The 26616-nt window shown below is 30.3% G+C and overlaps 2 protein-coding genes across 2 annotated transcripts; both read right to left on the bottom strand.

Moving 5' to 3' along the window:
• Window positions 1–1720: 1720 nt before the first annotated feature.
• Window positions 1721–23542, bottom strand: LOC125075793 (F-box/WD repeat-containing protein 7). The gene is made up of 12 exons (XM_047687554.1): window positions 23373–23542; window positions 21468–21509; window positions 20676–21392; window positions 17566–17649; window positions 16059–16103; window positions 15045–15211; window positions 12560–12775; window positions 11833–12121; window positions 11210–11391; window positions 8885–9110; window positions 7332–7542; window positions 1721–5403 (listed from the first exon to the last, which is right to left on the bottom strand). The coding sequence occupies exons 3-12, from the start codon at window positions 21378–21380 to the stop codon at window positions 5117–5119; spliced, it is 2412 nt and encodes an 803-aa protein (XP_047543510.1). The 5' UTR covers window positions 21381–21392; window positions 21468–21509; window positions 23373–23542; the 3' UTR covers window positions 1721–5116.
• Window positions 23543–23972: 430 nt separating this feature from the next.
• Window positions 23973–25484, bottom strand: LOC125076094. The gene is made up of 3 exons (XM_047688045.1): window positions 25353–25484; window positions 24558–24759; window positions 23973–24314 (listed from the first exon to the last, which is right to left on the bottom strand). Exons 1-3 carry the CDS (start codon window positions 25382–25384, stop codon window positions 24069–24071), a joined length of 480 nt encoding a protein of 159 aa, XP_047544001.1. The 5' UTR covers window positions 25385–25484; the 3' UTR covers window positions 23973–24068.
• Window positions 25485–26616: the final 1132 nt, after the last annotated feature.

The following is a 26616-nucleotide window of genomic DNA, read 5'->3' as shown; positions in this document are numbered from 1 at the left end:
TTTGGTTAAAGTTCCAATTGAATTTTTTAATAATGACAACATATGTACAAAGCATTTATCAAAGTTTGTAGGTCCTTACAAAGTTTCCGAGATTTTAGAGAATGACCGCTATAGGATAACTAATATTCCCGGTTTAAATAAAAAACAAAAACCATATACAAATGTTCTTGCGGCTGAAAGTATTCGGCCTTGGATACACGTACATCATTCGGAAAAAAAGTGACTCTTGCAATAGCACGTTTAATAATAATATTGATTAAATTTATTTTACTTATCTTTACTATGAGTTAAGTTTGTAAAGTTATTATAAATATAAATGCAGTTACATCAAATTAAAAGGCATTAATTGATATAAATCAATTAATACATTATTCAAATGAAAATGAAGATAACTTTTATTATATTCTAAGGTATATATTTTTTTGATTTTCGGGAATCACAGCGGATCGTATCTTCGCAACTAGATCCATGTGCAAATTACATAGTAAGAAGAGCTATTTTTTACTTTTAAAAACTCTTAAATTATAGAAGAAATTATACTATGATTTCTTATTAAAAACAAATATTTCGGATGATAATGTAGTGATCCTTAGAGCTTAACTTAGAATATCCTTAACGATAGCTCCAACTGTCTCCTCCGACAATACGTCGATGTTCCGTTTTAAATAAATATACTACACTGTTCCGACTTCCGGTAACAAATATTATTGGCCGTGAATGCAATCTAATTATCATCACCATATAACTTCTCGAGTTAAGCGTAATTCAATATTGATTTATGGGTAAAATTCTTCAATCATTAAATTCAAAGAAAATCCGACTCCTTAGAATCTGCGTTGATATATAGATCATTTACTACTCTTGATACAAAAAATATTTATTGAAATTATTATAGCAGGGCTCGAAAATAGTCATATTTTAACTAAGAAACAGTAACTGTAAAATAAAATAAGTTTATAAGTAAAATGTATTTAATAGTTTTTAATATATTGGTCATGTTTAAGTATTATATTTATGTTTATATATTGTTTAAAAATAAACGATAACTTTCTAAATTCATTCTAAAACTTACTGTTCATTATAATAACACTTGAATAAAGATTTTTTTTTTATGTCAATAATACTTACTCGTCGCCATTTAGACTAAATTTTTTCCAAAAGTTTGGATGGATAAAAGGATAAGTGGCAAATGATATTGTGTTATTTGAAATAATATTAAAGTGATAATAATATATAAATAAAAGCAACCTCTGAATACCACCTTTAATATTATGTAAATTAAACCTTGTAATACTATCTATATAAAATAAATATTTTTTAATAACACCAGAGAAATTTAAAATATAGTGAGACCTGTATAAACGTATATAACTAAATATAAACCTATATATCGAAATGCTTTTTTAAATAATTAATTCTCCCCTCTCAAAGATTCAATTTCTATAATTTTGTAAATGGTGACTAGAAAACATAAACAGAATAAGATTGATGATAATGTAATTTATCATCAATAGTATTATGTATTGAAACATTTAATACCTAAGTGATATGTTTTTTTTTAATAAGTGTTACTGGGACACTTGGATTCGATATGGATATATTGTAGTATAGTTTCTGTCAGATATAAATTATTCTGCCGTGTTTTTAATGAACTAAATTACACTCAATATTTTATGTATGCTTTAAAAATAATAAAACAAAAATAACTTGAAAACAACTGATTTTATTAAAAATGATAGTACAATAAAAGCAAAATAAGAGAAACAGGATATAAAAATTACATAGAATCGAATTTTTCTTGCGCCTCAATAATATCAGTAAGTGTTCGAATAGACGAAAAAATAAAACTCGAACTTATTGTTGAACCAACTTGATTTAATTTGTTTTAAATTCATCATCCAATTTTCTAAACTAGAACCGATCGTTACATAATATGTACGGTGTGGGCCTAGACATGAGAGTTTTTCGGCTGATAAAATCGATTATTGAGCCACGTTATTGATAATCGATTAAAAAAATCGATATAACTATATCGATGATATCTCGTTGATTATCAACGTATTATTTAATTATTTATATACATAAACAATGAGTAAATTGATTATTCGGGTGGTTGTGTAACCGCATAGTACGATTGTGGCTACCTCCACCCTCTCATTCCTAGGCGCCACTTAGGCAAGCAAGGAAATTATTACATTAAGTCTAAATACTAAATTACATAGTAAATTGATGGCGTAAACGCATCGCTTTTAGTAACTAGTGACAATAAACAAGAAGACAATATAAAAAATAACACCCGACTGCGCGTATTAACAATTTCACTGTAATTGACTCAGACACAACGTTGACAATACACAAGTACCTATCAAACGTCTTCTATGAGTATAATTTAAAAGCAACATCACTAGTTTTAAAGTATATAAATAAATATTGAAATAAAATTTCAACAGGTTTTTTTTAAATACAGATAATTTAACAAAATGTATAAGATTAAGTCTTCATAACAAAATCTCAAAGGTGTACTGCAGTCGAGTACAAATAAAAATTGGAGAAAGTCCGCTGGAAACGGGTCTGAAAGCTCAGTGCAGTGGTGGGAAAAAAAGTACGCTCGCAACGGAATAACTACGCCCGCCCGTGGAAAGATAAAATGTCAAAGCGCCACCTTGGTTTTAACCTTTTTAACTTTCCACTGACGTTATTAAATACTATAATTATTAAACTATACCTATTCTTCAGTCTTCGTTTAATTATTTAATCAGCAATAGATAACGCGGAGTCCGCTTCCGGTAGTAGCCGTCGAAATGTCGGAGACCGTACCAAGGTGGCGCTCGAGACTGCCCACCGATCCACCGTTTATATTATTTAATATATATATACACAACAAATGTTACCTCTTAAAATCTAAAGCAGGTCTAACCAACACGACCTCACGCACTCATTACACTCAAATCAGACTAAAAATGACAGACACGCCAAGGGTGCATCTGTAGTTGTAAAACATAGCAAGAGTGAGTGGCAATGTTGGTTTCCCTGCAGACATACAAAGATCAGATTGACTTGATAATGATTATGCAAATTCTAACATCAAATCGATTATTGTTTTAATTTGGTGTTACAATAAGTCTGATATACTTCAATACATTATAGACATACAATTATCTTATGCGACTATATTTCAAATTGTTAAATGATAAAATTCCTGGCCATTGATTATACATTTGATTATATGATTATATTTTCAAAAAAAAAAAAAATGTATTATATTCAAAACAATTATTATAAAATTATTTAATTAATATTATTATCATAGAATTAATATTATTGTATTAGATTAAATTTATATTGCAAGTAACACATTTGATCCGGTATCTCGTGGCGCTTGTCTTTCAATAAATTAACTAAACAAAATTAATTATATCATTCAAAATTAGATTAATCAATTAATAAAATTTTAATCAAATTACTAATATTACAGAAAAAAAAAACTGGCGTGAAATAAATGTTTCAATACTTTATAGGGGATTCCCTAATAAATATTAAATTAAAAAATATATATAGTTTAATACAGATCTGATAAAATCCTTACATATTGGAAATATTCGTATACAATTGATATGTTTCATAGGTTATACTTTGCCCATCATGGTCAAACAATCAAACAAGTAAACATATACATTTAAATACTGTAAGAGATGAAATACTTGCAAAACAACTCAATAACCATAATGTATGGTATGATACAGTTATTACTGCTGTTACTGTCATATTATAAAACTTTTTACAACAAATGCATTAATTATACTTAGTTAATGAGTATTTGTTTAGATTACGAGTTATTTAATTATTATCTAAGTGACGAAGTATATGTTACAAATTGTCAAAGACAAACAGATAATTTCACTTGACACATTATTGATCAATTGGTTTTCAACTAATAAGTAAATTAGTTCTCTATAAAACAAAATAATTACAACTACGAATATTTCCGATTGGTAAAGTTTGTCCGATTGCTCTGTAATTTAATGACATTCCAAAAGCCTTCCATGCGAGTACCCTTTAAATTAAATTCTTTTTTATTAATGTCTATTTTGACATTTGTGTCAATTCTGTTGTAAACACTCCACTAATTTGTCAAAAACTAAAAAATATTTCTATCTCTTTCTTTTTCATGTGTATGGTTGACTTTATAGTTTATTACAGTAGAGTATAAATTGACATTTCCATCTGAACAAAATTTAAATTATAATAATTGATGTCAATCACGCCAGTATAAACAAATAACATTCCATTAAATTCCAACTAAATAGTAAAAGAATTATTACAATTAAATTGAACGAAAACATACCTACTTAAATAAGGAGTCAAATTATAAAATCATCTTAACGTAAACTAAAACTAAGATCCGATAACCTCATAACTCTTTGGGATAATGAAGCAAATAACAATGTAACAGAAACTTGGCAATGTGAGATTGTACAGCGCCACCAGTTACAATGGGGTTAACAGGCAAGCGTAGACCAAAATCAGTGTGAATAGTATGATATAGTGGACCATGCTATATGCCATTGAGAAAAAATCGTAATAACTATCTGTTAGAACTACGATGTAATTATGGATGGTACTTTATTGGTATTGAATGTAAAGGTAATCAGAGTACACTGTGAATATGAATACGGTCCTTCAACTCTTCCCATGTCAAGCCCGGTGGGTAAACTTTGTATTATTAGTTTCACAATCCACTTGACGATGCCGTCTGTACGCTTCTGGTCTGCTCAAACTCATTGAATGAGATCAAATATTCATTCCGTTCCATAATAAAGTAAAGGAATTAATGAGTTGGAATATTTAATCAAATGTCTTATACCGCTAAAAATGACGATGATGAAATATGTTCAATGCATGAGTAATTATTATGAAATATGACCTTGAAAAGCTGTGTTGTGCAATACTGGTGCTCACTTCAGCAAAATATTACTTTTCGCTTGCTGCCCTAATACATTTCCAAACTGATTCGTCATTCATAGCGGATGAGGCTAGTGACCTTCCTCATTTCCTAGCAGTTCCACGGGGCGTACATGTTGGCATATCGGCGCACAATGCGCCGGTTGAGTCGATGCTATTCATCACATTTCCTACAAGCGCCGGGTACGTCGAAATCAAGCACTAGGAGCTTCGTCTCTTCAGTACCATTACGCGAACCGACGGCACAAATGAGCTTGGTCGCGGAAGCTCGTATACGCCAGACGACGCCTCCAGAACCTCCGGAACTGAGTTCGACGAGATTCCGAATAAATTCACCAGTGCGCACGTCCCACAATTTGACGGTACCGTCATCGGAAGATGTGATCACAAAGCGGTTACTCGATTGAAGGCATGTCACAGCCGATTGGTGTTTATTAGGACCTGTGAAAAAAAGATTGAATAAGTAATACATAAAACAAACTTTTCTTCCTCATTCGTTGAATTTAAGCTGTCAATTGAAAAATAAACATAGTAGACGGTATATATATAGCATCTATTTTTTAAGGTAATTATTGCGACTATTTCATTCTCCTTGATGTTTTACATTCATATAAAATCAATGAAATTTATTATTCTAATGGCAATCATTATCTGTCATTTGATTTTGACAAGTGCATTAATTGATAAAAATATGTAGCGACGCGTCCATGTAAAGAGCAATCTAAAAAATAACCCATGTAAAAGTGTTTTGCTAGATAGTTTTTTATTATAAGAAGATTAATTCAATATTTTGTTCATTGTTGTTACTGGAAGATTTACTAAAGATTAAAGAAATAGAAGAAGGAGGTTTGTTGTTGTTATTATTATTAATTACCCATACATACATATACTAGCAATGACGAGTTTTGTTGAAATTCATCCTGCGCTTATGTATTTTATATACACCATTTTGTCATTAACATGTACATAATCTGATTTCGAAAATGTTTATATTGAACTAATACATTCTTTCAAATCGTATTGTGACATTAATTAATTATTTCCATTTTTTATTACATTGATTTTATTTAAAACACTTCTTATAAGTGGTGTGTGTTTTTATAGAACAATATGATAATTATTCTTATTTTGAACAGATTTGTCTAAGTCCTTAAAGAATTATATAAATAAACCTGGATATTTGTCACTTTAAGGTAAGTTTTAAGGTAAGTTTTAAGAATTGGATAATAACAAAATTGTTAATAATTTTTCATGAATTTCAGCAATTATTTTTATTTTTTAATTGATATACGATTTATTTGCACCCTTTTCAGGTGTCCTTTTTTATATTTGGAAGTATACTTTGGAAAATTATTTGATGAGGATTGAGGAGGAAAGAGAAATCTCTTTCAAACGTTTTTTAACTTGATAATTCTAAAAGATGTAATTTTAACAGATTTATTTGTTCCATATAATGTGATCACAGTGTGAGTTGGAAGTACTTAATATATAAGAATTTATTTAGAAATTGACATTCAAAACTGTTCATAAGGAATAGTGTTTGATATATGTGGAATCATCACTCGAAACTTTTCGATTAACATAGTTTTCTTGACCGTGTTAATCGATCTCGTTCATGTCTATAACACTTGACATTACCAAAATAATCTTTGTCCATTAAACATAATTACGAACCACACAATAAATAAAACAAGTTATTCAATAATTAAATTAATGCTGAATAAATACTCTTAAGTATTATTTTATTTTGGTTTCAGCAAAAACTTTAGTTGGGTTTTAATGGTTCATTGGATGTGATTAGGGTATTTATAAATTTGTTTTTTTTTTTGTTTCTGAACTATATTTTTTCACTAAATCTATTTGCTGTTTTTTTATTTTGATTTATGTATCTATTGGATTATCATAAACAATTTGCCGATTCCCAGGGCATTAATCTTTTAAAATATTTTTATGCTAAATTTTTCAACCCTAATTATTTTTTTGGCTTATCAATTTCTAACATTACAATTTATATGCTGACAGATAATAAATAATTTATAACAAGAAAAGGTAGTAAGTAAAAAACTGTTATTTATAATGTACACTTTCTAGCACATCACACATATCATATCATATCTCAATGCCTTCCATTTTCATACATATAAAAATATGAAGTAGGATTCAAATCTTGATTTTACCTTCCCAGTGGATATTACTAGAAATAATGTTCTTATTTAATAATTATTAAAAAGTTTGTATTATTATAAACATTAACTTAATTTGATATATCCAAGGATCATATATATACCTTAAATTCATACTAAGTAACTAAATTTTTTGGAATTTATCATACAGAAGATAGTAAGTTCAAGTTTCTACTTAAGACATACCTGACAGTGTGTGTAAGCAATGGCCAGTTGTGATATCCCATACTTTGACAGTGGAATCAGCGTTGCCGGATACCAGTATATTAGAGTGCAGCTCCATTCCAGAGGTGAGAGACTGGTGACCTGTGAGGGTGTGTTTCAGCTGTCCAGACTCAACGTCCCAGACACGAATCGATGTGTCCAGAGATCCACTAACAACGTGCACACCATCAAACTGAAAAATTATTCAACAATGAAACATTTTAGACTATAAATCCAAACCCAAACTCCTTTGCTAATTTTATGTTTAACGATTTATATTTCATGAACATGTTAACAGATGATAACTTTAGAATGTTTGAAACCTTTGTGTTTAAATTAAGTAATTATTAAGATTATTTTTACATTTCTTAGCTGACTGTAAAATTGTGAAGTCAACTTACCGAAACCGGTATGTCCTTACATTCCAGTTTTAAAATATTTATTGGTAAGACCATTACAAAAAATATTAAAAATTGTTACAAATGATATAAGATTATCAACAATATTAGCACCAGTTTCAAAAGTAAATAAATTTTATCTAATGTAAGCTATGTTGTCGGACAAAATTAAGTTATTTTGCCTCATCTCATTAACATTCATGGATGCTTTGTTGTACCTCTTTTACTTCAAATATATAATATTTGTGATGTGAAAGATTAATTTTATTACTCTCTGTATATATAAATCAAAGAGCTCTTGATTAATTATTGTTATTAATTGTTGAATAGGTGAATGTAGACTGGAGTTGTCATCGTGCTTTGGAAACATATATTTTTTATTATAAATAAAGATATATCAATTAAGGACTGTTTGTAGTGCATAATATAGCAGACATATTTAGCTAATAGCATGTAGCATATTTGATAACTTTAATCTTTTTCTGATTGAATATACTTAACATTACTTGCCAATGAAATTCTTAAATTATTAATACCCAAGTGGCATTATGATTCATATTTTTTTTAACATAACAAGGTTCCATAATCTCATTAACATTGTAAAGCATATTTATGTATATAATAAGGGCACGTCACTTTTAAGCTTAAACAATTATGATTACAAAATAACTTTGTAATGTGCAACACTAAGTATGCATGAGAAAAAATTGTTCCATGTGCTTTATGAAAAAACTAGATATGTTAGTATGTTATACAATATTCAAAGATTCAATTTCAAAAGTAGCTAAAATCATTTATGTATTTAATAACAACTTATATCATATATAAAGCAAATGAGATGTTTCTTATATAATAATTTATATACATACATTACTTTATGTAAAGAGACAAGTCTAAAATTATTAAGTATGCTTTTTTTAATTAGATATCAGATAATTTATTGATATATACAATTTTGTAGTATATTATATAAAGTTATAACAAACAATTGTTTCTTTTTCAAATATAACTGAGATTTACTCAGGTGAAATAATTCACAGGACTGATTCTAATTCTAGAAGTTTCTTACAATTAATTATTGCAAGATGCTTTTAATATAATCAGTCTACTACCACATAAAAAGGTTGATCCACTTACTTGTAAGCTATATACCCTGTTTGTGTGTCCCGCGAGCGTATGAAGGCACTCTCCAGTCTCTGGGTTCCAGACTTTGACGAAGTAATCATATGCACCGGAAACTACCATCTTGCCGTCGTATTGAACACACCGGACTGCCGCTAGGTGACCGACCAAAACGCGGAGACAGCGACCGTCGGGAATCGACCAGACACGAAGCGTTGCGTCACGGGAACCGGATACAACCCTGAAAAATACGTTAATAGTTTTAGCAGACTTTGATAACATAAACCGAGTTGTTATTTATACATTTTAAATTAACGGCAATATGTTGGTGATTAATCGCTTTGCTTATTTATTAAAAACAAAATAAAGCTAACATTCTGTTGAATATTATATATTTTTATATATATATTTCTCAATCACAGGTCAGTGATCATTACATGACGCTATGTTACTTCTAATGGTAATAACATGTTACTTATTTTTATTAATTATAATTTATTAAATAACAGATAAATTTAAAAAAATAATAATAAAAAAAAATATATCAACTCGTTTTTATTTCTTATACATACTTAAAAAGAAAATAATTAGGTATATATATTCGCGAGCTCTTATCATGGCTATAATTAGGAACAGTTAAATTAGTCAGGTATTTTCGTATCGAGTTTTAAAATTAATATATCGAAAGCAAAGAGTTTAATTTAAAAAAAAAATACATATTTGTATTCGAACGCTTTTGCTCCAATTTATATTTCATTCTATGTAAAAAAAAATGTTGCATACAAATACGAGGATCGTCGCTTTATGAACACAATTAGTATAACGACAATTGTTTATGAAGATATACAATAACATTGCAATATAAATAAATCAAATATTTGTTATTATATAATTATGAATGTTATCAGTTACTTCGCAACGCATTTATTAATAAATATTTCACCTTGAAAGTGTATAAGAGTATAATAAACAAAGTATTTAAAATCGCTCGTTATATAATATAAATATTGCATTCAATAGAGACCCCTTATATAGAGACGACGTTATTATAGCATTATGTCATCAGTTGGTTGTAGTTTGCTTGGTCCCTCCGGTTCCGATCAGTCTTATCCCGTTTTAAATCAATGTATAATTCACGTAATTATCGCCGCTATGCCGCAGATTAAATAAATACATAAAAATCGCACGTATTTTGTATCCGACGCGACACATCTCACGCATTGTGTAACATGTTTATAGATTTTATTTGGAAGTCGACGTTTAGGAGCTCATTCCAAGATGCTGTTTCTAAACGGACTTTTGGATACAGAAATGTGACAGATTTTCATGTGTCAAGATCCATCACGATGCTTTCCTTCACGAGTCACGAAGTGAATTAAAAACATAAATCAAGCACATCAACATACATGTTTCTAGCCCGGATTTGAACCAACAATCTTCGGTTAAGATTCACGTGTACCAGCCACTGGGGCTCGGCTCACCATTATCTTGGTAGACTTAAAATAATTACACTGAAGGGGTCGTTTTATGACGTTAAAGATTGGAGTGTTGTGCTCTTAAAATATTTTTTCTAATAGTTTAATCTGTCGGTATAGAATTATAATTGCCTTAACAATTATATACATTGTAAACAATATCAGAATTAACTTATAACACGTCAATTAAATATATAATTGAACATAGAAACGACTACTGTCGAGATGTTAATGAATTTATATTTTTCCTTTTGTTATTCATTTCCTAAACACACAATCTCATAAATTAAAAAGCACTTCGAAGAACAAACAATGATTGAAACAGTATCAAACAAAATAGAATTAGAAAATAATTGAGAACAAGTTCGCCAGTTAAGGAGCTGTATCTAACAAGTTAAGCCTCTTCTAGTTTCCTTTCGCACGCGCTAACAATGAAGTATCTTTTGTTATTATATGAAAAAAACAACCTAAAAGAAAACATTTATATCTGAATTGATATATAATTGATACAATATTATAACTTTTAACTTCACAACGGCGCAGTTGCGCTTCAGTTTTGTATGACTTAGGACTTTATTTAAATAGAGTTTTATAAATTCAATTACAATAGCTTTCATTCGCTCGGCTAATAGTTTTATATGTTTATAAAACGAAGCATTTCAAACATTCCATTCGCAAAATACACAAAGTTTTAGCAACAAAAATACTATGACATAATTAATTGCATATAACATTTATATATTACAATAATATTATTCGTAATCAAAAACAGACTTATTATATATGTAAAATCAATGTAATTTATTTATTATATAAATAACTATAGTGATTACTAGTTATGGTGAATTTTTGGTAGCATTTTTACCTTTTCTGATGCAAATGCATGCAACGGACGGTAGATGTGTGACCAGCTAGAACTTTAAGGCACTGTCCGGTTTTCGCGTTCCATACACGCAGGGTCCGATCGGTAGAGCCGCTTATGACGAGATCGCCTACCATCTGCGATGACCACACGCCACCAGAGTGACCCACGAGCGTTCGTAGACACTGGAAGAAGATTTTAATAAGTATAACCAGACAGCTGATCTGTAGAGTTTGCCATGGTGTTCCGGCACAGCAGAACAGACTTCAACAAGTCATTATTATAATACTCTAAGTTGATATACGATTAAAATTTATAAAAAAATGTAACGATTGCAATAATTAATGAACATTTTACTTAATAAAATATAATTGATATTTAATTTCCGCTCGGCGTTTCGCTCGCGTGTAAGGGAGGGACGGATCTTTGGTTAGCTTTTTTTATGCCTTTGCAATCGTGTGAGCATAAATTCACAATGTTCGGTTGAGCGCTACTCAGTTTCTCATTTAAGATATTAAACAGGATAAGTAATACAGCCATAGAGCCAGAGTTTGGCCTTTGGGAAACGAAGTCTCTGGTCAACTTTCGAACTGAATATACATATTTATAACAAATTCGATTCTCACCTTCCCAGTAATGGCTGACCAGACTTTCAATGTGGTATCGTCACTTCCGCTCAAGATTCGGTTCCCGTAGAACTGTAGACACGTTATAACGTGCTCGTCATGACCACGCATCACAATTGGATTGTTCACTGGCTTATGTAGCCAATTGTCCTGAATCAGCGATTGGCGCATGTAGGCTGCCTTCCAGGGGCTGACACATCGTGGTAATGACCTGGGCATCTTTTTGAGGGTAGTGAGACCTATGCGATGGCACTGCTCCTTCCATAGCAAATTATCATCAGCCAGGAACCTAATGAAAAAAAACGTGATATATCAATTAGTAAATTGTATATTATAATTGTGTTAATTTATGAAAGAATTTAATTTTGTATGTTATATATTTTATTACCAACATCAGTTATATATATATATATATACATATAGGAATTATCATTAATTATTATCCGACCCTTTTTTATTTTTAGTTAAACATTTTACTGAGGCAAAGTATTCAGCATTTATATTGGAGATTCTTTAGAATAGATACTAAGTAAACAAAACAAGTATCAGTTAGGAACAATTCTAATCTCGAAGGATATCAATTAATCTCTACACACCCAATATTTATTTATATAATTCGATAGCGATTAAATCGTCTAATCTCTATACATTTATTTCATTGATTGTTTGTTTATGTTTAGAAACAAAACTAATTTCAATATACATCTGTATAAATACAATTCCTTACCTCCAATACCGACAAGTCTGTGCAGCTCGCAATAAATCTTTCGGCTGCAAATATCCAAGAACGGTAAGAGCCAGTTCCTTGGGCAGGAGAGATATGAAGTCCCTTTGGAAGAGAGGCTCGATAGCCTTCATCATGTAGCGAACGTGACTCGCGGCACAGCGGTTTATCAGAGCGTCGATTGCTTGGATCTTCTCGCCGTTAGACCATGATTGAAATCTAAAAAAAGAGAGAACTTAATAATGCGAGTTTCGACCCAATATACGGCATCGTATGTATTACTAGCGTTAGCTGATTTTTGTCCCAGTAATTATGGGACGATAGCTGCACATAAAAAATCGGTTATAGTCTCATTTTGAAGAGCTCCAGCCTTAGTTGATCAGGATTTATTAAATTGTTTTTAGAGAGCGGAAAAAAGTTACTGGCCACGTAGAGAGCGGCGCTATGGCTCTATAAAAAAAAAAGCAAATGTAAATCGTACGAACAAAAGTCGTTAGTTTGCAATGAAATTAAATTAAAAAACCTGTCATAGGTTTCGAAACTAGTAAAAATCTGTTGAATAAACGAGAAGATTCGCGTGTGATCCTCTAGTTTTTTATAACGCGTGAGGGCATTTACAACTACAACATGGTAAATGAAACAGTCGATAACATATAAAAATGTAAAGTAAACATTCAATAGGGTCTCGTTTTGAAATGAAATGAACGAAAAGTTATAGGATTCCGTTATGAAAAAATCAGCGACATAACAGACATTACGATTTGAATATTCGTTTGACAAATTCCAGTACGCTGAAAGACCATAATCGAAACAGCGCAACGTAACATTAAGCTTCAATTTGTGGTCAATTTCATGAATCACTCAATCATTGTTCGACCGACTAAAATAGCCGAAATGGATGAGGATAATAAAAATGTCCTAATTACGCATCTAAATACATTGTTGTTTGTAATATTTCGTACAATAATCTTTGGATGATTATAATCTTTGTAATCCGAATATTTTTTTCTTCACACACACTTATTCGATAATATTATCGAATATTCACACTACTTTTTTCTTCACGTTAATCAGTATCACGTATCGATGGTCATGCAGCGTGGTATTTAATGAGGAACGCTCGAACCTTTTCAACATATATTGACTTATATAATAATCAGTGTTAAAAGAAAATCAAAAATCCACGTGCCTGATGATTTTTATTGATCAGTTTATTTACTGTTATTGGTACTGATTTAGCGTCAACGTAAATAAAAAAAACGATCGAGTTCGAGTGCCTCTTGTGCAATGTTGGTTCCGCATCCGTATTTATTTATGTATTTACGAGAAAAAATAACAGGTACCTTTCCGAAACGTGAAGCTCTTCTAGTATAAGTTTTATTTTGTGTTCAGTATTGTTTTAGTAAGGCATTTCTAACACATTCGTCTCATTTAATTTAAAACCGATAAATGAAATACTTACTAGAAATTTCAAACATTTTTAAGTTTCTAAAAAGTGTTTATAGACATGATTACATTTTAAATATAAACAATAAACCTTTTTTAAATGCTAGCAACAAGAGCCAAAACGGGATCGCAATGTTATTGCGAACAAATTTAAATTTAAAACACTACTTTACATGTATGTAATGCCTAAATATTATCCAGACAGCTAGCCAGCGAGATGTGCTGAATAAAAAAACTTTACAGAATACATTAATGTTTTTCCATTATTTTGGGCATCGAGTGAGAACGAACCGTAATTTCCTTATTCATGTATTAATGAGCATTTCAGCGAGACTGAAAAACAAACCAAACGTTCGAAAGTCGGCTTATCTACAAATGTTGCTCAAAGAGTGATTCGTAAAACAATTCGGTGTCTTCTACTTTCAAATGTAAAATCGATGATGATAGAAAGGGATAGATATCCGATCATCTGTTAAACGACGATAAAACAAATCTTAGTTGTATAGAAATACTATAAAATAAAAAAACATAGTTATTGAATTTAATATAAATATTTTGAGGCAACAAGTTGTGTATAAAAGTTTATCCCTGTTAAAATTTCACGTTTTAAAACGATTTACAGCGAAGTTCCCTGAAAATCGAGGTGATAACTTGATAGCATTAAAAACCGCCGACAGCTTATAATGCTCGTGTGAGCATCGAACACGCTAGCTCTACCGAAGATAAAGTTGTGATTCCGCGTCGCTGCTAACGCGTAACAAGTTTCGCAAAATTTACATTCTGCTTTTCCAAATTGGTTTAGCGGCGAGAAACTAAATAAAATGTTATAACATTTAAATTGATTGGAGAGATTGCTTTTAATACTTTCAATTTTACATTTGTACAGCAGTTTTAAAATTTTCAGATATTTATTCTATCGCGTGAAATGTTATTTCAAATGGGGCGCAAAATATATCGTTGGTTTTACTAAAATATTTACTGAAACAGTTGTTAAATATTTAAACGTTTACTAGAGCGAATTTTATAGTCAATTTTCTCTTACCTATTGAGCCACTGCTTTAGTTCAGGAGGTCCCTGAACATTGTTAGTTTGAAGTGCAATATTGGCGTGTATGTTCGGCCATTCTGACCCCGGTCCGACGACAACGCTTCCATCTGGACAGAATTTCTTCGCTGATTGCGGCCGAGGCGGCTCGTAGCGTCTTTTTCTCTATAAATAAACTTTAATTAGAACCTTCGTACTAACTCCACATATACATATATCGAAAGAACACACTAAAGCGACAAATAATTCGTACATATTTACAAGATATTACAAAATTAACTATTTTATAAGTCAAAAGTAGAAGATTTAATGATACACAAAAAAACATAATCCAACAAGTTACGGTAGACAAAAACGTTTTTCAATATTAGAAAATTGAAGATGGATATACAATATGTGCTCTATCAAACAGAAAACATATAGTAATAATATCTACGATCTATGTTTCAGTGTCGTACATCTAAGTTCTCCAATTACACTTCATCTAGAAGGTTTCATAATTTGTCGACCATCAGTCAATGAGGATTGATATCGTCGTAAACAGTTTTATTACTAATTTTTGAAAATGACACATCACTCGATTTTCCAGAGTATAATAATGCGACATCGATAAATAATCACTTTTGCTTTAAGTCCTTTGAGGATTATTGCGTTATCTTTTGAGTCGCGTAACTTTATAGATATTTACATAACAATATCCTATGATAATTTCTAGTAAATAATATATAACATTTATTCATATCGTATATATAACATAAATGAAAGTTATGTGAAAATATTATGGAAGTATAAAATGACACTTCAAATCTGCTTCTAATATTCCTTACTAGATGAAAAGTATTCAATTTAACTTTTATCTCATCAATCCGACTGTCAGTGTGGTATTTGAATACCAAATCCTTATGATAAAAAATTACGATAACTCTAATGCTAGACGGCTAGAATCAGAAAATAAGTCTCTCGAAAAATATTACTTAAATAACTACAATATGATGACAAAATCTTCACATACCCAAAGTCTTTCATCCGGCTCCGGCTCGTCCTCCTCGTCATCGTCCTGCAAACAAAACCATATTAATATTTTATCTATTTGTCGTTTCTGAACATTTAATCCGCAACGCAAAACTTGAATTGCTTTTAATTTGCCAACAAACAACACTACAGTTTGATGGATTTGTAAATCTACTGTAAAAGTTTGAATAGCAATGTTTGATAACCAATATAAATAAAAACAAATATAATAAATATTTATATTAAATGACTTGTCCGTTTTTAGGTTTATCTGTGATATAGATAGATAAATAATGGCAATGTAATTTCCCTTAAACATTTCGTCGATCTACAAATCTAAACTAATATCATAAATGCGAATGTTTGTCTGTTGCTCTTTGGGGCCGAACTTTTTTTATACACAACACCATACTAACGAGAGCATCGGCGACATTTATTTCAAAATCGGCAATTTGCTTACCGAATACACTCAAATATATAATTAAGCGTAATTAGTAGAGCCATACTAATCTATATAAAAGACTAAAAATCCGTTATTGCGTCGAATTCTGACATACTTTAACAAATCAATGATAAATAATGAATTAAGCCTCGTAAAGAATTCTATTATTCGTAATTAAAACGAATCATGTATATAACAGTAACAGTAAATAAACGTAATATATAAGTAGCACTACATATAGTGTTCCGATTTAAAAATTTAAACGAGAGGATGGTAGTGATGAGCACATAAGCGATTTACACTCAACGCCCTTCATGAGGATGTCCTGTACGGTATGAGGGATCCGAAAACAGCGTGATATATAAATAATGACGGCAAACACGTCGATCTGTTTATAACGAATATATTTAAAAATAACGATTTGTGTACAAATTATCTACCCATTACACTGAAAACATCCTTTGATATTAATTTATTAAAGATTAATTAATTATTATTTATTTGTTCTTATAAATAAAACAATAATAATAGAATACAATCGAAACGTCATTCACGAAATTTTTAAACAACAATAAATGTTATAAGATAATTATCTAGAGGTCAAGAGCTCTTTGGCCTTATGACGGTACATAATTAGTTTTATATTAAAATTGTAATATTAGATTTTATAACGAGCGTCAAAGGAATTTAATCCTAATTTAACTAAGCGGTTATGTAAACATTCAACTTTGTCGAACACGTTGGTCGTTGATATTATACAGACCACCTGGAACAGTACACATTTGACATGGTATGTTTTGCGGTTTTGCCACTACGAATTAGCTCCGTGCTGTCACAAATGAGGTTACCATTAAACCTCCACGCACGTTTATTTACATATTTATTTAATATTTGAACTAACGGTTCAAATAGCAGAGTGTAAAACCAATACATATTCAAATAAAATTTTAAAATAAATATGTTATTTATGTTGATACGTATTATCCGTTCTGAAATTATTAGCTGAATTAATATGAAAGTTTTTATCAACCTCTTTATAATAATCAGATTTATACACATTACTTACCTCATGCGATGAAAGACACGTGCACCACGACTCCTCGTTGACATCGTCATCCGAGTCGTCATCGCCGTCGCAATATTGGTAGCTCTGAAACAAACCATGACTATTTAAATACAACTTTATACCACACAGGTTTCGTTATTATATTCATCAAACAATGTAAATATAAATACTATATGTATATGTGTTTACAGAGAGATAATATTGTTCTATGTACGTTATGTAAGACACTTAAGATCATTGAAATTCATTTATTAAGAACTTAAGATTTAAATTGTACATAATAAACGATACCAATTTTTGTGTTTTATGTTTTTAACAAAGCTGTTATTTCATTAATGATTTTTTTCGTTTTCTTTTTTTGAATATCCTACCGATTATATCAGTGTTTTTCGTGCAAATTTGACGTAACTAATATTTATAAAATGAACTATGTTAATTTTTTTTCTTTAGCATAAATTTGTTTTGTTGTCGAAATAAACAAGTGTGTCGATTTTTTTTTATTAAAATACCCAATTTAATGGTATTACGAGACATAAACAAAAACATATGACTAATTTAATATGTTTAATTATATGTAGACCACAGTCATTATCGACAAAAACAGGCCGAGAAATTCAAATAAACCGAGAAGGCTGATTTTTAGATATGTTGTAGGAGGGGTTTAGAAAAGCTTAACTTGAAATTGTCGACCTCGATTTTGCTATGTGCGTTGGCCGCCATTTTGAAAATAGGGTTGAATTTTTGTTTTTTTGCGATAACTCGGCTGAGCTTCGTGATGCGAGAATTATAATAAGATACTTTTTTGTTGCTTCATTTACGTTCTACAATTTAGTCCCTATACATTTTTAACCTACGGTTGATGTTTATTGAGATATCGAGAGCAAAATCTCAATAACCGTCAACTGTTCTTAGCCCTCCCTACAAATAATTCAAAAATAAGCTTTGTTCATTTACATTTACATTACATTTCCTAAAGTATATAATGATTGGACTAATGACTCTACGCAGGCTCCGCATTAATGAAAGCGACTGTTCCACACGTGTCGAAATGAAGGATTGCCGGATGGTGCTCACCAATTGAAGGAACCCTACATTCCATAAAACCTGTACGCTTTTAAATTATACCTGAATTCGATATTCAATTCCCACTAATGGTTGTTTTATCTTATTATCAAATTACTCTGTTATTTTATCAAATTACTCTTTAACGGATTTTGCAACAAGCTACACCTACGTATTTAATACTACAAAATTATATTAAAATTTGTTTATTTAACTTTTATATCATAAATATATTTCTTTTTAATAATTTTAATTGTAATAACGCTTTGTTTAATTGAGAATTTAAAAAATGTGAATTAGTTTTTTTTTTTTATTGAGGATCGTTCGGATTTTTTAGACGAAAAATATTGTGCATATGCAAAAAAAAATCATTGAGCTGGCAATTTTTCATTCCGATTGGCATAAATTTCATTCCTGTTCATTTCTTTTATCATATACATATACTAAAAATATCTCCTATGTTCAATAATATTTTGATTATATACTTGTTTTTACATTATATGACAATTTTACTATTGTGCCTCTAATGGAATATTATATGTAGAAATGGACAAGGCAATACTCTATAATTGATAGCATAAACAGTAAACACACCCTATTGGTTCCGCTACACAAGTCAGTTCGTTTACTACAAATTAACGTAGCCTTCCCTAGCCTAGTTACGAAGACTCCACGACAAAAATAATCAATACACGTGTTCGATGCATGCATTTTAAATTCTGATATTAACTGGGCAGTTATAGGCTCGTTGCAAATTATTCAACCTTAACCAATTACAAGCGTCACCCAACAAATTAAAAACTTGAATGATTTCAGTATTGCAATATTAATTAGATCCCGACATACTTTAGCTTAACTATATAAATGCATTATTTATCTACATCTAATCTCTTTCGGACATTTTAATTATGGCTGCTGTCAGGTACATTGTATAGGAATTGTCGGGATATTTTATCGCGAAGCGTCTACCACCTGTCATCCGCTCCGCAACCCGTCACGCACACGCACCGGTAACCTGACGGGTTGCTAAGCCTTTGGTTTTTTCGTTTTAAGATTTTTATTTGAGAAACTAAAAACTTTTAAAACCCTTCTCTTAAATTTCTTGCTTATTCAACGACTGAAATTTCAGATTGCTTATTGATAGAGAGATTCTCATTCCAAATACATTTGGATGGGAAGCATTTTATGATTATGTAAATAACATAAATAAATATTTGACAACAAAGCAATATGGCGTTCCCGGGTGGTTTCGGTAGCCTATGACTTAGAGGTCATATTCCCTTTGACATCTTTGTTGCAATACATGACATGAGATCTTTTGTAGGATACATTTTGTAACTACAACCAAAAACCTTATATGTATATATTTAAAATTCATTAAAATAAATGTAACGTCATTATTTTACATTTTAGCTGATTACAAGCTATAGCATAAATATTACAAGCCATAGCCCGCAGTTTTGTCCGCATTATTGTTTGAGTTCACGCTTGTTTATTCATATCTTTCAGTTTAGAATTAAAGGAAACATATATATGTTAAATAAACATCCCTATTAGATATATATTTATATGTCCCTTTCTTCGAATTATATTCGAAAATATTGCAATAGTCCTTTAAAGTTTATTTAAAAACAAACAAAATAAAAGTAATATTAAAAAAACAAAATGTGGAGAGAAAATATTAAAAAAAAATGTGATAAGAAAAGCCTTAACACAAACAGACAAGAAATAATCTTAGTTAATATTAATATTGAAAGAGTTTTACGCGTTCCGATGAAACTAAAACTTGTCATATATTATAATTTGAAACCAAAATCCGCACACGAGCCAATACCAATTCAAATAGACAACGTCAAAGTTCAACTATCATATTCACGAATTTAAATGTTTAATAGAATCATATCATAGGTTTAACAGAATAAAGATGAAATCGTTACGTGTAGTAAACCGAAATTAGCACTATATAATGGATCCAAATACTAGAGGAAAAAATTTATAAACACACCTATAGATATTTTAGTAAAATAAAATATTAAGACAAAACTCACAGATGACTTGGAGCTGCCACTTCCATTCCTCTTGCTGCTGTCATCCAATCCTAATAACTTCTCAGCATTTGATGTTGAAGGAACAGTGAACTCTTTACTATCTGAACTAGAACTAGAAGCATTCGAACTTGACCGACCTGATTGTCCGCTACTATCACATATATCAGAATCCCCTGAATGTTCCATCAGATCACCTTTATACAACTTCCCCTTAGGAAAGTCTTTCTTTTCTTGTAAATTACTACTCAACAGTTTTTGCATAAAATCTACTTTCTTGGGGGGTGGCTCTACAATTGAGTAAAGTGGAGTTCGGGAGTATATCATGTTTTTTATTGTGGCATTACTACCTTCACAATCATCAGTTTTGCTGCAACCTGGTAAGCTAAAGTCATTTGTTATCATATTTGAGAGTGTCGATATAGTCTCTGAACTAGACGCAAGACTTGAATTGGCACTCGATAAGTTACCAGAGTAACGTGGTCCTGCATTTATTTCCCCATCAACTATCATACTGGAACAATGCTTTAGCATTCTATTTTCCTCCTCAAAATCTTCACGTTCAAGATCATCAATTTTTTGCCTAACATTACATGAATCGCCCGACTTCTCAGCAAGCCTGTTGTCACAGTCAGTCTCAACATTTTCATATGAGATTTTGTTTCTCTCGTACAAGTCACACTTGGAATGTGAACATGATGGTTCCATTCTAAATATAATCTGAAATTAATGCTTTGTGTCACAGAAATATTCAATTTGTTTAATATTATGCTAAAAATTTACTAAAACACTTACTGTTATCTGCTAATTGTAATTAGTCCTGCATGGGTGGTTTACCTAAAAAAAAATATATATATTTATTTGTAGGTTACAATTTACCTTATATGAATGTGGTACTCTTTTTTCAATACTACTTCTTATTAAGAACTTATTTATAAACAAGTAAGTATTTGGAGAGTAACATGCCTTGTATGGTATATGATTCACAACATATTCATACTAGATGGAATAAAACTATTTAAAATTATATATACTTGGAAGCAACTCTACATAAGTTGTTTTAAAATATTAGTATTAGTTTATTTGATAGACAATGGGCTGAATGAAAAGCATATATTATAATATACAGAAAGAAATTTCTAACATATATGACTCTGTTATTGGTGGATTAAATTATACATTTAGCATGAGTATTTCCATGTCAAGGTAAATAATGCAATGAATACACAATGTTGACTGATCTAGTATAATTCATCGGTACAATTAAAAGAATTACTTTTTTTTTAAATACAATAATATGTTATGTAATAATATTAATGTTGGACTCTACCATTTATAATGAGCGTATGTACACCAATATTATCTGTATATAAATTGAACTCATATTAAAATAAATGCAGAAAATTGTCTTTCAAAGATTAATGCCGCTCATTTGCTGTTAAAGATATAAACAAGTGCTTACTACTTTTAAAATTTTAACATAGTCAAAATATACACAATTCCAATATTACTTTACTATATATTTCTAATATATTACATTGTACGGTTTATATAAATATTATAAATTTCTAGGTCTATACATCCTAGTTCTTAAAATTTCCTTTCATGGATAGAGAAGTTTTTCTTTGAGTGTTAATGAATGGTTTAAAAAAAATGTTTTCTCTGTTACATATTAAAGAAGCAATTCTGCATCTGAATATAATTCATATAATGTGAAAAGTTTAATATTAATGTTGAAATGTTGAAAAATTTTTTTTTTGATCGAGTTTGAATATTGTGTTTGCATTATTTTTAATACAATTTAAAACACTTCTGTTACTTTTTTATAGTAATAATATAAACATATTTTTTTATAGTATAAAAACAAATCAAACATTGACAAAAAGATATTTTTGTTGAAATTAACCTAAAATACTGTAAATAAAAAGACTCACAAAGCACAAAAGATGATTCATTTGACATTGATTTTGTAGCAAATTATTTAAATACTTCTGTCAATAATAAAAACAATGATTGTGTATGATGTTATATTCAATTTTTAAGGCTCAATTAGTAATTAATTATAGAACTGAATGTAGTCACAAAAGCAACAAGTTACTAGCATGCAAAATGTATGGAGACAAAATGCACAATAACTTCACAATCGGTCTCACAAGGCCATTACTGAATACCTATCAACTAAACCACTGTCAGAATCAAGGCCAAATTAATCTTGTTCCTCATTTCATAGAAAAAAGGACAGAGAAAAACAAATTAAAGAACTATATGCTTTCACATCGAAAGAAATGTTGATCACTTTAAATCACGTATCATACGTGATTCGTCTGTTACAAATGCAGGAAATCGAACCATGTGTATTTAAACTAAAAAAAAAGAACAGCGACATAAAGGTCTCCGAGCGTGAGAATATTTTTTTTTCACGCGGTGCAGGATTCACATGCACTCGTACTAACAAAAAAAAAATCTCCTCAGGCAATTATCCACGGTTTATGGCGAAATTCACTGACCTTTTCGTAAAAAATCTATCAGATCCAGCCACTGACCTATATAATAATAGGTATAGTTGTATGCGCAGAAACGCACTGCCAGCTGAATAGCTCTATCTGGGATTTTGAAAGGATAAGGTGTGAAAACATAAAAAAGTGGAATGAGATATAACGAACCCCATATCCGTCATAAAATACTGTTTAACTCACTCACCTGTACGATTTTTTATAATAATGAATGCTTCATTGGTTGTTCGTGTTATGTGCTTGTTTCAAAAACATAATAATATACAATGTTAAAAATCGTACAATGTTCAGCACTCTATTTTTTCACGACCAACACGGTGGTGGCCATCCATCGACCATAAACGTGTAGAACGACTCACGGATTCAGTAGTAAGTAGTCTGTGGTGCTAACTGTAGAGATGTAGATTAAGTAGGTACTTAGTGTTGTCACATAAGAAATATACCTTAAGGTTTTAAAACGGCGCCACTGTACATTACCGAAAACGTTATTTAATATCAAATGTTTTGCTTTTAAATCAATTATTGATACAAAAATTAGGCAGGCAACTTTTAGAACTTAAAAACTTTTGTTAGATATTAAAATTAAACAACTCACAAACTTAACTATTAGATAGATTAAAAATATTTTTAATTCGTTTTCTGGTGTTTTTGTTACAAAATATAATAACATTAAAAATCCTTAAAAACCCTAAGACATCATTATAATACTTACCAATTAATTTTTAATTTATTTATTTGATGTACTTAATGCAATAAAAGGTATCTCAATTAAATCAAATCAATAAAATGATCAGCACCAAACAAAAGCTTTAATTTCAAAACCAATAACCCCAATGAAAAACCTACAGTCTTTAACAAAATAAAATGTCTTGTTGTTTTATTATTACCATTGAGAAAGTAAATCAAAATCAGTGAGACGTTGTAGAACAAAAGTTCGTTTTTTAATTTTCTTTTTATCCTTGATATTTTCTGTATGTTTTTCTTGTTCTTTAGTTACAGCTTTCTTAGTTGGCTTTTTACCCGTTTCTTTCATTTTTTCTACTTCACATTTCATATCGAACGGACATTCGTCAGCGGGATATATAGGCATCATGATTACTGGTACATAGTTTGATTTCCCACTTACTTTCTACAAAGTACAAGTGTTTAAGTAGAGTTTAGATATTATACATTATTATTTATGTAATTAAAGTAAAATACAGTTTAATCCAATAAAATGTCGTCTCAGGCAACACCATATTTGATACAAAATACAATTTATTTTTGATCAAGTTATAAAGTTGTTTAATTAATAAAAGTAAAACAAATATCACAGAGACTATCGTAAATTGAGGTAAACATTGAACAGAAGCAATATTTGATTAATAAAGACCTGATTTTCAGCTGCACACTGACAGCAATAACTTTGAGCGGCGGATATTGATTTAGAATTAACTAAATGTTGGACTACTGCTTTTAGCCTTTCTTCGTCCATATTATCTGGTTTACAATTTTCCCATTTGCCCTCTGAATTCATTTGTACTAATAATGGAGCTGACATATCAAAAGCGTCAAATCCTGGTCTAGCTAAAGGACTGAAAAATATTTAAAGGACGTTATATTTATTTGAATAGTTGTATATCAATAGAAATAAAAGAGCTATTTTGAGATACTGCTTTAAGCAGTGACCAAGGAAATCATTGTAAAAAAGTATTCATTATTTAGATGAAACTCAGCCGCAGTTTTATCCATCAACCGAAATTGTTGGAATAAACTCCAAACCTTCTCCTCATGTGAAGCGATGCCCTTTGCTGAACTTACTGCTTTCCATTTATCGTAAGCAAACATTTACCGTGGTAATGTCGTGTCATCGAGTGGTCTTGCCAGTCGCAACTCGTCTTATTGCCTATTGTTGCTTGGTATTACCAACAACAAATACGTCATTGACAAGATCAGAATATAGTATGACACACAAGTTATTCTGGTATTCATTTTAAAAAATACAATTAGGTAAGGTAAGGCTGTGATTGTATGTTGTCACAGTTCTCACATGCTTTCCTCGTGGATCAACGTACGAATAGTATTTAATTAAATTTGATCAGGTGTTTATTAAGCAGTTGTTGTTGTGAAGACTCGATATTTATCCTAGAGGTAAACAAATAATCTAAGTAATCGTTATTTTACTTACACTTTAGCTATTTTATCCATGTTATCAGTCATTTTCACTTTTTCTTACTCTATTTAAGTTTCAATGTATTTCTAAATAACTTTAAATTTATTCGAAATGTGGTATTAATTTTGAAAAAAAATTTTTTTGTATGTTATCCTCAAATTATATTTTGTCAAAACTCATTAAATTTGAACAGAAGTTATAATTATAAACTTCAGCCAGCCTTATTGAATTTTAACGAATAAGTATTTATATGTATGTAATATATAATTATAATTGTATCTGTGTCTAGGTATTCATTTATACGATATCTTAATCTACAAAAACAACTCAATTATAATACTGTTCTTGTACTGGTAGTGTACCGTATTTGAACCGATTTTTAATCACATCCTAAACATTTTTGGTTGAATCAGAAATGACCAAACAACTACTTACTAGATTACTAATAAAAATAAAATTAAAAATTTTAAATACCCCCCCGACACAAAAAATAAACAAAAATTAACATTATATTTTAATATTATAATTATTATCGTCACGTGTATTATGAAAGTTCAAATATTTTTATCATCCAAGCGTCGTCGTCTAAAGTTTAAGACTTTTTCCAACAATGATCTAATTAATTATTACGAATTACATTTAGGTATAAGATTCTTGCATGCTCTACAAAATGCCGCGCGCGGCGAGCTCGGTGTGCGGTCTCCCGATGACGACGCGATGATGACACTTGGAAAATAAAAATATTCATTTAAAATCTAAACCTTAACCTAACATGTCATATTTGAAGTCATGGTTACCTTACCATACACTTTCAATGTCATTGAAGTAGCACGAAACCAAATTTCGAATCGATAGGACATATATGGAAGGCAGTCAGATCACCTCATCAACTAATAAAGAGCTGATGATCTTCAAACAGCTGATCAGATCATTGTTACCTTACCATACACTTTCAATATATTGAAGTAACACGGAACCAATTTTCGAATCGATTTGACTTATGGAAGGTAGTCATACGATGATCAGCCAAATGGCTGAACAGATTTTCATGAAACATGGCTAAGAACACTCGAGATAAAATGATCTATGACAAAAACTAAACTACCCTCTCTTTTTGCGTCAAGGGTCAAAAATAAAATATAACATAGTTATTCAAAGTCTTTATATCGATACGCTGTGGTAAATTGCTTTACTAAAAAAAAAAAAACGATATTACTGTCTGAGATCAGTGAAAATTTGCTGCCCACGGTTACGCTCATTTGGTTATAGTTTTCCGCCT

This window comes from Vanessa atalanta, chromosome Z (assembly GCF_905147765.1).
Source record: "Vanessa atalanta chromosome Z, ilVanAtal1.2, whole genome shotgun sequence".
In the NCBI taxonomy this organism is placed as follows: domain Eukaryota; kingdom Metazoa; phylum Arthropoda; class Insecta; order Lepidoptera; family Nymphalidae; genus Vanessa; species Vanessa atalanta.
The sequence above is the reverse complement of the archived record's forward strand: the minus strand, read 5'-3'. Positions and strand labels throughout refer to the sequence as shown.